At 35.0% G+C, this 16116-nt stretch overlaps 7 protein-coding genes and 6 pseudogenes across 13 annotated transcripts, besides 1 other annotated feature; 2 read left to right on the forward strand and 11 right to left on the reverse strand.

Annotated features, from left to right (window-relative positions):
* Positions 1–12346: part of a mobile genetic element that runs on past the window's edge.
* On the forward strand, positions 361–732 carry TVAGG3_0481950 (protein of unknown function, DUF4106 family; the record flags this gene model as incomplete). The annotated part of the gene is made up of 1 exon (XM_001581863.2): positions 361–732. A coding segment is annotated over one exon (372 nt), but the record flags the coding sequence as incomplete, so codon positions are not given.
* TVAGG3_0481960 (KilA, N-terminal/APSES-type HTH, DNA-binding family) lies at positions 1220–1999 on the reverse strand (the record flags this gene model as incomplete). Its single annotated transcript, XM_001291896.2, has 1 exon — positions 1220–1999. The coding sequence occupies one exon, from the start codon at positions 1997–1999 to the stop codon at positions 1220–1222; it is 780 nt and encodes a 259-aa protein (XP_001291897.2).
* TVAGG3_0481970 lies at positions 2935–3453 on the reverse strand (annotated as a pseudogene). Its single transcript has one exon. A coding segment is annotated over exon 1 (519 nt).
* TVAGG3_0481980 lies at positions 3793–4652 on the reverse strand (annotated as a pseudogene). Its single transcript has one exon. A coding segment is annotated over exon 1 (860 nt).
* On the reverse strand, positions 5085–5749 carry TVAGG3_0481990 (annotated as a pseudogene). The gene has a single exon. A coding segment is annotated over exon 1 (665 nt).
* Positions 6216–7067, reverse strand: TVAGG3_0482000 (annotated as a pseudogene). The gene has a single exon. A coding segment is annotated over exon 1 (852 nt).
* Positions 7820–8368, reverse strand: TVAGG3_0482010 (uncharacterized protein; the record flags this gene model as incomplete). Its single annotated transcript, XM_051235877.1, has 1 exon — positions 7820–8368. A coding segment is annotated over one exon (549 nt), but the record flags the coding sequence as incomplete, so codon positions are not given.
* TVAGG3_0482020 (His-Me finger endonucleases family) lies at positions 8400–8984 on the reverse strand (the record flags this gene model as incomplete). The annotated part of the gene is made up of 1 exon (XM_051235878.1): positions 8400–8984. One exon carries the CDS (start codon positions 8982–8984, stop codon positions 8400–8402), a length of 585 nt encoding a protein of 194 aa, XP_051093702.1.
* On the reverse strand, positions 9035–9617 carry TVAGG3_0482030 (annotated as a pseudogene). Its single transcript has one exon. A coding segment is annotated over exon 1 (583 nt).
* Positions 12347–13335: 989 nt separating the features above from the next.
* Positions 13336–13578, reverse strand: TVAGG3_0482040 (serine threonine-protein phosphatase family; the record flags this gene model as incomplete). Its single annotated transcript, XM_051235879.1, has 1 exon — positions 13336–13578. One exon carries the CDS (start codon positions 13576–13578, stop codon positions 13336–13338), a length of 243 nt encoding a protein of 80 aa, XP_051093703.1.
* An 18-nt stretch (positions 13579–13596) lies between these two features.
* On the reverse strand, positions 13597–13959 carry TVAGG3_0482050 (uncharacterized protein; the record flags this gene model as incomplete). Its single annotated transcript, XM_051235880.1, has 1 exon — positions 13597–13959. One exon carries the CDS (start codon positions 13957–13959, stop codon positions 13597–13599), a length of 363 nt encoding a protein of 120 aa, XP_051093704.1.
* Positions 13960–14099: 140 nt separating this feature from the next.
* TVAGG3_0482060 lies at positions 14100–14917 on the reverse strand (annotated as a pseudogene). Its single transcript has one exon. A coding segment is annotated over exon 1 (818 nt).
* A 37-nt stretch (positions 14918–14954) lies between these two features.
* Positions 14955–15934, forward strand: TVAGG3_0482070 (uncharacterized protein; the record flags this gene model as incomplete). The annotated part of the gene is made up of 1 exon (XM_001305797.1): positions 15149–15715. One exon carries the CDS (start codon positions 15149–15151, stop codon positions 15713–15715), a length of 567 nt encoding a protein of 188 aa, XP_001305798.1.
* Positions 15935–16116: the final 182 nt, after the last annotated feature.

Here is a 16116-nt window from a genome sequence, read left to right on the forward strand (position 1 = left end):
GCACCACCTGGGTCGGGTAAGACTTTCACTTATCTTAAAATGGCTGCACAACAACAAAGAACTAGATGAGAAAACCCATTCTATGAGTTAGTATTCATTGTAGTACTTCTGGTCAATTTGACCAAACCGTAATTCGTTCAAAGAATTATAAAGAAGTCTAAGTTAGTATGTATAAAAGACTCTGAGTTGTTAGATTGGATAAAGAAGTACCAAAGAAGAGTTTTGAAGTACAATGCTATAAATGAGTATATAAATTCGAAGTTTAAAGACCCAAATGAGGAAATGCAGAGAATATTAGAGAAGAAACACTTCAGAAACAAACAGAAAGAGATAGAATACATTTCGAAGAAATTGCAATCTTACGATTGGAAGACATACCCTCATAGATGTCTTCTTATCTTAGATGACTTTGCTTCTCATCCTTTGTTAAAGAACAGAGAACAAGACATGTGTCGAATTCTTAAGAAGCTCAGACACTTTAACATCTCAGTTGTCATTTGTGTACAGACAGCAAAGAGTTTAAGTAAGGATGTTAAAAGAATACTTACTGATATCATACTTTTCCCTGGATTGTCCGAAGACGATTTCATGGAACTTATGAAAGAGTCCATGGCAGGTAAGTTTGACAGACATGAACTATGGGAGAAGTACAAAGTCATACAAGACCCTCATACTTCTTTCAGAATTCACATCTACGCGAACAAAGTTCAAATTGTAAAAAGTCAAGCTTGAAAAATCTAAGTGTTTAGTCTTAGTAAGTCTGTTGTGGTGCTGGGGCTGTCGGTTCTTCTGGCTTTGGAATGGACTCGGTTGGTGGTACGTCGGACATTCGTTTGTGTCCTGTCGGATGGAAGAACTTTTTCTGTCGGAAGGAAGAACTTTTTCTGTCTGAAGGAAAAATTTTTTCTGTTGGAAGGAAAAACTTTTTCTGTCGTTCGACCAAAAAGTTCTCAATTTTCGAAAATTTGAATGGTTTACGGACGAACAACAGGAAATTTTTTTCCTGTCTGAAGGAAATTTTTTTCCAGTTGTCGGGAAATTTTTTTCCTGTTGGAAGGAAGGACTTTTCCTGTCGGAAGGAAGAACTTGGAATGCCAGAAGGAAGAACTTGGAATGCCAGATGGAAGGACTTGGAATGCCAGAAGGATTTGACAAGGCAATTTACTTTATAGAGCTACCTGAGCCATCTGAAGTCAAGCTTGAAAAATAAATGGTTCATCTACCCTGCTTGTTTGAAGTTGTCAAAATACTCTGTTATCTTTTCCTTCAGTAGCGGCAAATCTTCTTTGAATGTAAGTATTGTACAACCTTTAATATCATAGTGTGTTTGAGGTAACGTATCTTGAACTATTTGTTTCACATCTTCATTCGGTGTCATTGAAATCGGTAAGTTTTCGCGATAGAACCAATTTCTGTCAGATTTGTAAATCTTAGCAAGGTCGTAAAAGCTTTTGTTGTTTCTTCTGACTAAATGCAACATAACCATATCTCTGTCTTCTTCATTTTCCATCTCTTCAGTGTAAATCATATACTTATAGTTCTTTTCCTTTCCTTTTGGTACCGAACGTGGTATTCTTTTCTGTATGTTTTTGTCTTCTTTCATCATATCTTCTCTCTGCTTTGTACAAAGTTCGTCAAGTAGCATAAGTATGTAGATTGCATAACGAGGTGAAGCCCACATTGCTATTGAACTAACTAGGAACGTATGAACATATATACCTTTTAGATGTGATGGTAAGTTTTGTCTGTCTTGGTACATCTTTTTAAGTTCTTCATGTTCAAACTCACTGAGGAGTTCATGAGTGCTATTTAATTCAAACCAGTCTTGTGGTTTCTTAGTATCTGGAGCAAAACATGCTGTCAAAATACTTTGCATTTGGTACATATCGTCTTTGACCGAACGAATGAGACGGAGTTGTTTGTTAAACTGAACCCACTCATATTCTTCATTTATAGCTTCATGGACTATAACTGTTGTTGTGTTCTCTGTTGTTGACATATCTGTCTTTACATACAAAATAAAAAAATATTTTATAAAAAACTAACTTTATTTTTTTTAAGTTTGGTCATCCTTCACTATATGACAAATATACTATATTTTACTTAAAAATATGCAAGCGGCTCATAGCTCAGTGGTATGGGCTACCTCGCTACAGGCGTCGAAGACCTCGGTTCAAATCCCGATTCGCGCAGGTTTTTTCCTTTTATGCAGTGAAATTTCATGTACATAGGTTACTTTGGTGTTAGACCCTAGTGAAGAAAATAGAACGATATAAGTTTACATTTGTAAGGCTACTTTGGTGTTAGACCCTAGTGAAGAAAATAGAACTATATAAGTTTACATTTGTAAGGTTGGACGATAAAATTTACTGACTGACGTCGGACATTGTCTTGAAAAAGTAAAAGACTTGTCTTGAAAAAGTAAAAGACTTGTCTTGAAAAAGTAAAAGACTTGTCTTGAAAAAGTAAAAGACTTGTCTTGAAAAAGTACGGGTATCGTCTGAAATCAAGACCACTGTTCTCAAATTTGAGAACTTTACACCAAAAAATTTCTTGAAAAAATACGGGTCTTGTCTTGAAAAAGTAAAAGACTTGTCTTGAAAAAGTAAAAGACTTGTCTTGAAAAAGTAAAAGACTTGTCTTGAAAAAGTAAAAGACTTGTCTTGAAAAAGTAAAAGACTTGTCTTGAAAAAGTAAAAGACTTGTCTTGAAAAAGTAAAAGACTCGTCTTGAAACAATGACCGACATAGACCCAGCAGATGAGGCAATCTACCTTATAGAGATAAATGAGCTAGTTAGGAACTACCTGAGCCATCTGAAGTCAAGCGTAAAAATAAACGCTTTACATGTATTTTTCAGCAACTTCGTCAAATAATTTTATAGCTTTATCTATCTCATCTACTTCAAACGTTTCTTTACCTTTCGTGGGAGCACCATACATTTTCTCAAACTTTTCAAGTAGTTCTGTTTCAGCAGCTCTCATATCGTTAACAAACACAACCTTGACTCTATTGACTGTACTGTCATATCTACTACTTATATTATATGTTCTTCCTATCTTATATCTCTTTGTATTGAAGTCCTTCGGTTTCTGAACGATGTAAAGTAAGCCTTCACTGCAACGTTCCGTATCGAATGAACCATATGTTATGAAATTATATCCAACAACTGGGTCTAACCAGAACAAAACTACTGGTATAAGACTTTTGTCTATAAGATATGCTGTAGTTCCATGAAATCTTACCGATATCATAAGCTCAGGATTTCTTGTCAAATATTTTCTGAGATGAAGCATTTTAACCCAGTCGTTTGTTTTCTTTCCAGATGGAGATATAATGTCTGACAAAGAATATTTGTTGTATTTCTTTGAGTATCTTACGTTTAAATCACCAATTCTAACCATTTTGGTGTCATTGTCTATCTTTCTAACTGTTTCAAACTCAGTGTTGACATTTCCTGTTCTTACATACAAATAAAAAAAAATATTTTAAAAAAACTAGCTTTTATTTTCTATCTTAAGGAAATTCATGAAATTTGGTCATTTTTCAGCAAAATATATTTTAGGGTAGAAGGGTATATCTACCCGTTTTCTACCCTCATTTCTACCCCAGTTATTTTATAAACGTTTCACATGGTAAACGTTATTTTTTAAATTTTGTGAAAACTCAACGGTTTGACACAAGCCCTAAAATATATTTTACTCAGAATTTTACTCAGAATTCGGCAAAAATATAATTTATGTTAGAATGTTAGATCTAACATGTTTTCTAACATGTTTTCTAACATAACTATTTACAAGCGTTTTACATGGTATATGTTGCGATGGTTCATGACTTTAAACAATTTTGTGGCTTCGATTTCTTCACGAAGGATATCGAATGTTTTAACAATGCCGAAAGTTTCTTTATACTTCTTCTTGACGTCAGATAGAAGGAAATCTTCTGCTGTTGGATAGTTTTTGTTCAGAAATGTCAACATGTCCATTTTATCTTCTGCTGGTTTCTCTGCTTCTTTCTTTAAATCTGCATAGTCGTTTCGCATACGTTCTATCTCTTTGACGGAGTAGTTATATTTCCTCATTGCTGCTTTACATTTTGAACATTGCGGGTTCATTTTTGCGTTATATTCTGAAACCTTACCTGCTAAAACAACTAAGGCGTCAATGGTTTTCTTCATCTCGAACATAGCGGGTCTTATTTGTTTCGTTCCATACCTTACCCCTACTATCTTATCTCTTATTTCCCAAACACATTTTGCAACTAATGAAACAAAGTTGTCGTAGGTCTTAATTCTTCGGATTTGTAAAGGTCAGAGATGTTCTTATATACCATGTCGCAATCTTTGTCCATAACCTTATGGTTGCAATGAAAACCAAGGAATTCATAATTTACCTTTCGTATGAACTTCTTTATTTCTACTGAGTCAGTTGCTTTGACTTCTATTTCATCGAATTCTGGAATAGGAAGCTTTTGTTGTTGGATTTCAGGAAGTTTAGGTAGATGGTCAATAATATCCTGCATTTCATAAAGATACTGTTCATTTGTTTCATCTTTTGCAGTGCAATCTAAATCTCCTTGGAGAAGTTCTTGCTTTATCTTCTGGATTTCTGTTTGAAAGTATATGAAGAAGGAATGAAGCTTTTCATTCTCTACATAGATGTTGGATTCATAACTAGCGAGTTTGGTAAAGTTGTTGCTAACATGTTCTTACAATAAAAATAAAAAATATTTTTTTAAAATCTAACTTTATTTTTATGTTTTTTGTGAAAGTGTCAAAATTCATGAATTTCGAGAGTTTTCTACGATGTTAGAAAACGTGTTAGAAAACATGTTAGATCTAACATTCTAACATAAAATATATTTTTGGTGTACGTCGGACATTGTCTTGAAACAGTACAAATATTGTCTTGAAAAAGTACAAGTCTTGTTCTGAAAAAGTACAAGACTAGTTCTGAAACAGAACAATGGACAACATCGAGCCATTAGATGAGTTTTGTGTGTTTTCTACGATGTTAGAAAAAATGTTAGAAAACATGTTAGATCTAACATTCTAACATAAACATTATTTTTGTCGAAAAAAATGGTTCATTTACCACAATATTTTGGTACAAAACGACCCCAAACTTTTAACTTCTTTTCTGCAGCTTCTAATGCTATCTTAGCGAGTTCATATTCTCTAAATTCTCTCTTTAAATCTTCTTGTTTCCATTGGTCTAGTTCGTATGGCGAGTCTCTATAACCAGAACATATCTCACGTTCATGTTCTATTTGTTTTTCATGCATTTTCTAACTTCTTCTTCGAACAAGGTTTTGCATTCTCTACTGTATCTTCAAGTTCTTCTTCATCTAATTTCTCATGAACTTTCTTGTCTATGGAGTCCAGAATTTTTCCAACTGCTATGCAATATTTTGGAGAAGCCCACATTGCTATATAGTTTGTAAGTCTTGGGTCTACAATACATTCCTCTAACCTGTTTGATTTCATCGGGAATTCCTGCATGAACTGTGTATAAAAAGCAACCCGCCGTTTTCCGCGGGTTGGTATATTCTTCACAAAATGCCTTAAAATACTCTTCCCAGGACTTATTTTCCAACAACCTTCTAAGTCCTTCCTAAAACTGCTGACACATATTTGTTGCATTTATATAACCATCCATGTCTCTACGTAAGACTTCAATACCGTTGTAAGTGCCTTTTGTGAATGTTTCGCCATTAGATTTGTTCGTGAACGTTTTTGCTTCGACTGTCATTTCAGTTCTTACAATAAAAATAAAAAATATTTTTGGGTGGTACGTCGGACATTCGTTTGTGGCTTAACCGTCGGACATTCGTTTGTGGCTTAACCGTCGGACATTGTCTTGAAACAGTACAAATATTGTCTTGAAACAGTACAAATATTGTCTTGAAACAGTACAAATATTGTCTTGAAACAGTACAAATATTGTTCTGAAACAGAAAATTTTTCTCACAAATTGAGAGCTTTTACGGGAAATTTGTTCTGAAAAAGTACAAGTCTTGTTCTGAAAAAGTACAAGTCTTGTTCTGAAAAAGTACAAGTCTTGTCTTGAAACAATAAAAGACTTGTCTTGAAAAAGTAAAAGACTTGTCTTGAAACAATGACCGACATAGACCCAGCAGATGAGGCAATCTACCTTATAGAGATAAATGAGCTAGTTAGGAACTACACATTTAAATTCAAATTCGAATAAAAATTTTTTATTTCATGCAATGTTTAACTATTTCACCATCTTCTTTAACACCCCAGTACTTACGCTTGGAGAGAACATGAACTTCGGAAAATACCTTATCTAGCTTAAAACAGCCCATCTTTTCACCGACTAAACCCATTTCAATGAGTTTGTTATAGCCTTCCTCGTTCGTCATGAGTGCATCGATGTTCTCATAGTATACCTTCACTTTGGATTTGACTTCGGAGAAAAATTTGTTGTAGTTGTCAAGGACTGCCTTTGCGAACTGAGGATAAGACCAATGTTCGACAATAGGTTTTACTGTGGTTACTAAGCCACCTTGACCTTCGGTGAACTCGTATTTCAAAACAAAGGGGGAGAACCTTTCAACAAAGTTGTCGACCTTCTCATAATGTTTACTCTTCATCTCTTGAGGTTTTCTTTAATGGAACCCCCATGTCGAATTCATAAGCAATTTGAGTGTCATTGCAAGTTTGGGGTTTGAAGCTTTCCTAATATCATACAGTTGTTGTATGACTTTTCCAACTGTATAGTTCCTTCCTGGGAACTCACCATCTTCGTTTGGAATTCCAGTCGGGATATATTGGACGAACCTCATGTATGCGGCGTTAAGGTCGACATAGTATATCTTTTCATCTGAGTCGAACTTGTCGCAACCAATTGGTCCAGTTTGTGGAAATTCAAGCGAGTCTCTTATCTTCTGAGAAACTTCTCCTGTTATCTCATAAACATCGTCGAAGCAACCTGTTTCATATAAAACCTTCTGACCTAACTCAGATGCTCTCCAATACAATTTGACGTCGATTGGATGTCTCAATGGAAGTTTGTTTATAGCATCTTGAAGTTCTTGCAACCTCATTGGAATTCTTCTGGTTCAGGTTGGTATCCGAACAATCCAACTCCTTTTGGAGCTGTGTACTTCTTTTGTACTAGAACTTTGTCTGGAACAACTTTTGGTCTTGCTAACAGTGAAAAGTTTGTTTCGTCTTTTGGTACAAAACTTTCTGTCAGCTTGTCATCTGGAATCGGTTCCAACAAACCTTTCTCGAAAAGAATGTTTACAGCTCTGACAATGTTGCACTTGCCTTTTCCGAACAATGGGTTTGTAAGACTTTCGTTCAACATGAAGTGGTTGTGGACAATTACAATCTTCAACCATGGTAAGTCTTTGTCAACAACAAAGTCGTCATGTGAAGAACCTTTAGCTGTAGGTATGTTGACTCGGATATTCACATTTGCCAACGGTGCAATTTTAGCCAATTGACCTCTGAGCATGTACCTTGTCTTCACACATGACTCAAGATACTTCATTTTCTCTTCTGAAACAAGACCAGAGTTCCTGAGACATGTAAGAATGCAAGGTTCGTTGACAATTTTTTCAATTGAATTGTAAATTCCATACCTTGTCAAGTCAATGTCAGACTTATTTATGAACGGGAAGTATCCAGCATGTTGTCTGACTGCTTGAGGGTTAGGTTGGTACCATTCGAACTTGACACTTGCAATTCCTTCAATTGCATTCAAAATGTCTGAGTCGGAGTCAACCATTTGTTCTCTCTTTGTAGTCTTGAAAGCGTCAAGAAGCATTGCAGCTGTTGTGACATTGCCATGTGCATAGTAAATATGACCATCTAAATCTGTTACGGTTAGTCTGAGATTGTATCCTTTCTTATTTCCGTCTTGTATGGCAGCAAGTACACCCATGAAGCCTTCTTTGTTCTTTCCTTCGTCAAAGTTTACTGTAAAGGTTCGACCAGATGTAATTTGACTTCTAACTTCACGGTACTTTTCATATGCATATCTTGTTCTTTCCATGGGAGCATGTTTGTCTTCACCTTTTCCTTTTTTCCTTCTCAAAGGATGCAATTGTTCGTCATGTTTCCAGTAGAATCTGGCAAAGCCGTCGTGTCCTTCAACTTGAGGTTCACTAACATTGAAAGGCAAGTTCATAAGACGTTCTTCTTCTAACCTCTCTAGTCTGTTTGGATAATTGGCGCGCGCTGTTTCCAAGTCCATTTCGTAGCGAAGACCAGACAATTTGTCATAGACTTTTATGGGTCTTCCCTTCCTATATTTAAACTTCTTTGAAACTCTCCAGCCATATCTTTCTAACTCTGCTTTTATTCTAGCAGACCTTCTATCTATTCTATATAGGGGCATTTTTTATAAAAATAAAAAAATATATACTGTTTTAAAATGGTATGCCATATAGCTTCTTGAATTTGTTGAGAAATATATGAACGTGTTTTCCATCTGTATCTCTAGTGTTTACATAAGCATAGCCCGCCTTAGTAAAACATACTTGTAATTTTCTATAGTTTACGCCGGTATAAAGGTAGAAAGAGTCCTGTTCTTCGCTATAGTAGTAAAACTCAAACGTATGCTTACCATAGTCTGTAATTTCAATTGCTTCATCTTCTAGTTCGTCGACAAATTCGAATACAATATCTCTAAATTTGCCTATGTTCTTACTGTTTTCAGAACAAGTGACCCAGCGTAAGTTTTCAAGTCTATTGTCGTTTCTTATATGGTTTATGTGGTCTACAAAAGGTAGATTGTTAGGATTCGGTATAAAATGAGTTGCAATGACAACATGTTTAAAATAGTGTTTTCCACCAATCCTCATCCTAGCATATCCGTCATTTTGCTCCCATTCGCTTAAAACTCTTTTTGTCTTTTTGTTTCTGACTTCAAATGACTCACAACAGTGAATTTCATATTTCTCATCTAACAAACAAGTTTCCCAACGGTCTTTTCCGACAGACTCAGCGTACATTTCAAATAAAATAAAAAAAATATTTTTTTGAAAAATATACTGTTTTCCTTTTACTTTACATAACCTCCTGCTACCATAAGTCTTTGACGCCAACCCATACCAGCTAATGAAGGTTGACTTGGTTTAGTTTGGAAACTAAACTTTGGTTTTGGTTTATCTTCAGTTTTTGGTTTTTCTTCTTCTATCGGTTTTTCGTCACTTTTCGGTTCCTCTGACTTTACCTCACTTGCAGGTATGGTTGTGTCGTCAACATCTTCGTAAATATCATATGCCATCTGTTTTTGTTTTCCTTTCAACTTTTTGTGTTTGTTGTAAAGTTTAGAATATTTCGACTCTAAGTCAATGAGATGTTCTATAATGAACTGTTGGTCAGTGAAGAATACCTTCCCATCTGTTGTCTCGAAAGCTCCTTCAGACTTCAATATTTTATTTGTGAGAGTCTGTTTCTTTTTGAGATACTAGCCGTTCCATTTCTATGAAAAGTGACTTTGTAGTTAGGGTTTGTATTTCCAGACCTGGCACTTTCTATTATTGAATTTTTTTCTTCATCTGTAAGTTCTTTGACAGGTTTTGACAATGGTTCTGAACTTTTTGTTTGTGTGTCAAATCTACCGTTTCAACTTCTTCGGTCATTTCATCTCAGTAAAAAAATTTTAGTTTGTTTGTTTTCAACTGGTTGTTGTTGTTTTTTAAGTCGGTCTAAAACTTCCTGAGGTATAGGAAGAACTTGACAAACACGTTGTGTAACTGCTGGAAGTCGACAAATCCATCTTGAACCCATTTGTCTCAATGCTGTATTGTTCATTTCATCTCAGTAAAAAATTTACATTCCCAAGTTTGAGGCGGTTGAGTTGGTTGTTGTTTACCCATTGTTGTGCATGGTTATATCCTCTGTTAAAGAATCTTTCACCTTGGTCCATATAGTGCCCTGCTTGGTTATAGTAGTCATTTGCTTTGTTATAGTAGTTTCCTGCTTCTCTTCCTACATTGTCCATCCATCCTTGAACTTTTCCTCTTGTTTCAGGATTTGGAATAAGATTTGCTGCATCTCGTGCTACCTCCCAACCTTTCTGTACAGTTTGTATAATAGGTTGTGCTTTCTCTTTAAGTATACCTAATGTACTCAAAATCTTCCTTCAACTCCAAATACACCTCTGGCTATTGTTCCCACTGCGGGCAAAAATCTGGATGCAACTCCTGCTAATGCGCCAAATAAACCCATTCTTATAGGATAAAATGACGAATCCAAACAAGGACCCGTATGTTTCTAAAGCGACAAAGAAAGCACTCATGGTAAAAATCTTTAGTTCAACACCAAATGCTTGGTTTATGGATATCTTGGAAAACATTCCGAGGTATAGAGAAGATGGACCACCATACTGGCTAATATTTGTCGGTCAAAACACAAGATACTGTGAAGCCATACCATTACAGTCCAAAAATATTTTAGATGTGAAAACTGCTTTGACAATATTCGTTGACAAATACCATCCAACAAAACTGACATCTGACTGTGAAAGTTCTTTCAAATCAGACGATATTAAAAACTATCTGCGTTCAAAAAATGTAAACCAATATTTCATTGTCGACCAAAACCATTCTGCTCTTGGTGTCATTGACAGTTGTATAAAAATCTTAAGAGACTTAAACCAACCACAAGGTGGTGAGGTAGATGAAATGTCATATGACGACAAGTACAGACACTTCTCCATGGCAAAGATGAGACAAGTTTTAAATATTTACAATAGCCGTAAACAAAAAGGTTTGGGAAACCACTCCCCTGAAGAAATGAAAAACAACCCTGACTTAGAGAAAGACTATATATTTAATAGTTTAGTCAAAAGAGACAAACAAGAAAGAATGCCAGGCTTCAAACTTCAGAAAGGTGACAAAGTAAAAATAGAAATACCTAAACGCGACCCATATGAAAATACTATTGACTATGACAACAATGGGAACTCGACAGGTACTCGCATTCGTGTTCGTAAAAATAGAAGAAAGTATACAAGAGAATATTATGAAGTTTTAGGCAAACATGGCAAAATGTACAGACTGCAAGCAGAAGATAAAACTACTATTGTCAGACCTCGTTTCAAACTTGTCAAAGTTCAAGGTGGTATACTTTCAAAGACAGTTCCTAACAAATATAAGACAACTCCTGACGAATATGCTAAAGAAGTTGAAAATGACGACTAAGCATTTCTATACCATGCGTAAACTGTCATGTAAGGTGGCATGTAGTCTTTACTCTGTCCCGTTGTTTCCGAATATCCTGTAATGCGATGTGTATGGCTTCCTCCTCCCTGAGTGTCATCCCAGTAACAATTTATAGCAAACTTAACGTCGTCTTTAACATCATATCCTTTACCTTTTGTCATTCCTGTCCAATCCCAATATCTATGCTTATGCCAACCTGCTTCAGCTGTAGTTAAATTTATGTAGTGACTGTGTGCAGGTAGGTTTTCACCTGAAATCGTTTTACTTCCACCTGTTTCCTTTGAAGAGTTTGCACAATACAAAAACCTGTCGACTATTTGAGTCCAAGTTCCAAAACCAAGTACTACTTCTGGTCTGGTAGAGTTCATTGACGTATAAATAGAACCTATAGGATATACTGTTTGAAGTATTTCTGTCTTTAATGTTTGAAGCTCTGTTTTGTCTGCTTTTTTATATAACTTTTCTTCAAGTTCATTTACGTCAGAGATGCTATGTCTATGATATTTTTGTGGGTATGTTCCTTCTGTCCATGCGAAAATACGTTCTTTTGTTGCATCTACATATCCTTTTATCCATGTCGAGTCTGCTTTTGTATTCCTTAACTCTGTAACACCTTTCTCAAGCTCTTTCAACTGTTGTCCATCTTCCATTAAACCTCTGGTATGACTTGAAACCGTTTGTGTCAACATATCTACAGTTTCTTTGTCGGCTTTAAGGTCTAAACATCCTGAAACCCACCCTGTATTGGCTTTACCTTCTAAAATCTTCGATGTCCGTTCATGGTACCATTCAACCCTTTTTATAATTTCATTGTCTTTTTCATCCACATATTCCTTATCTGCCTTCTTCACTAACCCACTAGCCAGATATGCTAACTCATCGTCAACATACTCTTTGTCAGCTTTCTTTTCAACATCCTCTTTTGTTGCATATGTTGCATCTGCTCTGTCATGTTCTTCTTGAACTTTTTCAATGACATACTCTTTGTCAGCTTTGTTGTCAATATCTGCTTTCAAAAGAAGTTCATCTATAGGTTTCTCGTTTAAAGTTCCTTTTGTTGGATTTATACAAACAGTATGGTTCTTACTGTCTTGAAACAGAAACTCATCTGTCATTGGGTTTATCGTCAGTTTTAAGTTTCCTTCTTTCAATGACTCAGATATCTTAGAATAGTTTGAAAAGTTTGTTGTGTTCTTATTTAGAGCTTGCAAAATGAGTTGTCGGTTGTGTTGTATTTCTCTCATAGACGCTGTTTCTTTCGACATTTTTATTCTAGATAAAATATGCTTTCAATAGAAAAAGAAAATTCTAGAGTTGCTACAACTAAACCATTAGATGAACTTTTTACCAATGTCGGTCAAAAGTTTGAGACAGAGACCGTAAAGCATGAAGGCTATCGTTTTGACTACCCACTAAGATGGTTAAGAGACCCATCCGTCACAAAAGCTATTGGCTTTCGTAGAATGAAGTTCATTTCAGAAGCCATACATGGTTTCCCATTTACGGTCGCTTTTGAAATTCGATACTATAACAAAGAAAAACGTACGTATGAGAAATTTGAACAGGGAAAACTTTTACAAGTGAATTTGCTTGTAAACTTAGAAACAACTCTTCAAGCTTTTCAAGAAAAAATAAACGATATCTATCTCGAATATGCAAAACAGTACAACATTGACGAAGGAGAGTACCATCTCGATATTATATATGACAGGAAAAATGCAACTGTTAAAATCAATAGAATAGAAGACCTTGGAGAAGACGTTTATATTTCTACAAAATATAACAACTTGGCATGGTATAGATTTTTGAGGATGTTAAATCAGCCTGCAGAATATCCAGTACACCCGAACTTTTATGAAGTCGAAAACCCTAATGGAACATATGAAAATGTTTTCGACTCAGATGCTATTATAGTTCATGCTTCATTTCTGGTGCACAAAACTCTTTTTTATGCTTGGCAAATGACTTTTACGAAAAACCTACAAAGCTATATGAACCACGAGTGGAAGTATTTCAGACTTTCAAGTATGGTTTACTACAGATGGAAGAAAGAGAATAATTCCATTATACCACGCGTTTTACTTAGAACTTAGTTTCATATACAACTACTATCGAACGGTAAAAATATGATTTTTTAATACGGTTGAGGTGTTGGATTTGGTTGCCAACTAGACTGTGGTGCAGGTTCAGGCTGTTGTATAACAGGAGCTTGCTCTTCTGGTTCAGGGTCTTTAGGTATAATACCAACGAACTGACCTACTCTTTTGCCAATATTTTTGACTCCGTTCCAAATTCCTCTTCCGACGGTTTTTATTCCATTCCATATACCTCTTCCAACATTTCGAAAGAAGTTTCCAATACTACTGAAGAAACCCATTTTACTATATGTAAAAATCTAATGTCCGCCTAGTCTCTTACGTTTCCTGTTGAGTTCCATAGCATTCTTTAACTGGAGCTCATACATTCTATTTCTCCTCTGGTAGAAAACATACTCTGGGTCAACTCCTGTGTTCGCGTCATCTGCATAGAGTTGTTTATATCCCACTTCAGGGTTTGTATAAAACTCTTTCCATCTCATATTTGCATACCATGGTGGCAAACCTAACGCAGCGTCATTTGACATGGCAGTTTGCATTTGTACATCTGTTGGCACTTGACCATAGTTTGCCATTGCAGTTTGTATTCTAACTTCATTTGGAATATTCTCTGGGTTTGGTTGTCCAGGTTGCTGTGCATTCGCTAAGTTCTGTGCGTCCATTTAATATTAGATAAAAAATATCTCTTACGAGTACATATGCTGAACATTTGCAGGCATTGGTTCATCTTCATATTCTCTGTACTTTTCTGCCACGTCAAATAAGTAAATGACACAATGGAAAAAACCTAAAACAAGTAGTCCTATTTCAAACCACATTTACTTACTAGTAAAATTTCTTTGTTATGACACTTTCTCCAGTTTTAGGACCTCTCTCATATTCTATCTTGTCATATATAAACTCATAGTCATGTATGTCCTCTAACCATCTCATGACACTTTCCAAACCACTTTTATCGGATGTAAAGTAAAAGCATGGATGGTTATGTATAACGTCTAAAGTTTCTAAAGAGTCTCTCAAAGTCCAGTCTACTTGGTATTGAAAATCCCATGTGTTATAGAACGGCGGGTCCACTATAAAGAAAACATTTTCCTTGTCTTTATATTTTTCATACAACTCTGTCCAATGACATCTCACAAACTCTATACCCTCAATATATTTTTCTATGTTCTCTTTGAAAACATTTGTATAGTTAAGATATAAAACTTTTGACATAAGTGTTTCAATGTCATGAACTCTTATAGCACCACTATATAATAGTCTAGCAGATATACTATCCCAGTCAATATACTCTGCTTTTTTCAAAACCTCTCTGACAGTATTTTTCTTATCTAATGGTATACGTTCCATCTTACCTATAGGTATCTTTTCTTTTAACTCTTTCAATATTTTGTTTGTGTCTGGTATATGTTTGAGACGGTTCATATAGTTGTCGAAGTCATTGCATATAATCTTTGAGTCTGGGAATATTGTATGGCACAAATGGGATATATAGAAACTTCCACCGAACAAATCTACAAATGTTAGACCATTCGGTAGTTTCTTAAGTTCTCTCAATAGAATATCTTTACATCTACTCTTATTTCCAAAGAAGGGTAACGGTGGTTTTGTAAAATTCATTTTATATATATAATAAAAATGTTTTTTCCTGAAAAGTGACAGAAAAGTGACGGGGGGCTAGAGGGCACGAAGTGCCTGGAAGCCCCACTACCTTTTTTTTTTTTTTTTTTTTTTTTTTTTTAATACTATAGTGAAAATAGGAGAATTCAAAAGGGGATTGACAAATGGAAAAAGACGTTAAATTTCTGACAAATGAGTTTTGGCCCCCCGAGACAGAGAAATAATCTAATTATGGAGGAGCATCAAACAATTAAAATTAAAGAAATATCAGATGATCAATTCCAAAGAATGAATAAGCATTTTAGTCCCAAAAAAGAAGATAATATTAGGAAATCAAACGAAAACCAGCATCAAAAACCACAAAGAAGGAAATTTAAACCTGCAAAAAGTACCAAAGCGCAAGAATTGAAAGAATTTGCTACACGTAAAAAACTTGATAATTTGGAATTACAACAAAAAACAGAAGAACTCCAAGTAAAACTACGACAAGAAAATATAGAAAGGGAGAAAGAAAGGATTTCTCCTACGATAAAACGTTCTCGCTGCCTTGATACCAATATTGGTTTGCTGATCAGAAGAGATAGAATAAAATCCACAGAAAGAGTATATAATGAATGGCTTGTTCTAAAAAGGCAAGAGATCGAATTAAGGCAGTCATTATTATCACGCATTGTTGGTGATATGACCACCTTTTCAATTGAGCGCGAGATGACTGCGTTACAAAGAGCTGAAAAAGAAGCTGCTCAAAAAGCAGCAGAAGAAGGAAATCAGCAGGGAGATATTGCTCCAAATGTTTGAATTTTGTTTTTATTTCATTCTTATTTGCTAAGCAAATCAAATTACCATACTTCACAATACCGTTTTACCAACCTTTTACCTTTTTCGTATGTAAACTACTGTTTGATATTTTGTTTCCAATATTCTTTTATTCGTTTGCTATATTTTAACATAGGAAATGGCTTCATAACATTAAGTAGTGCTCTGTAAATCAATAGTTCGCTTTAAGAGCAATTCGATGGGAAATGTTTTTGAGAAATAAAAAAAGATACTAATTTTTAATAATTTTTGATGAATATACTATCTAGTTAATAAAGACCGATTGATACCTAACTTACATTTGAGTCAACTCATTGAAAATTTTGAAAATATGTATAAAATTTATCGAAAATTGCTAAAATATAAATTTTATCAACAGTCTA

Source organism: Trichomonas vaginalis, chromosome II, assembly GCF_026262505.1.
Source record: "Trichomonas vaginalis G3 chromosome II, whole genome shotgun sequence".
Classification (NCBI taxonomy): domain Eukaryota; phylum Parabasalia; order Trichomonadida; family Trichomonadidae; genus Trichomonas; species Trichomonas vaginalis.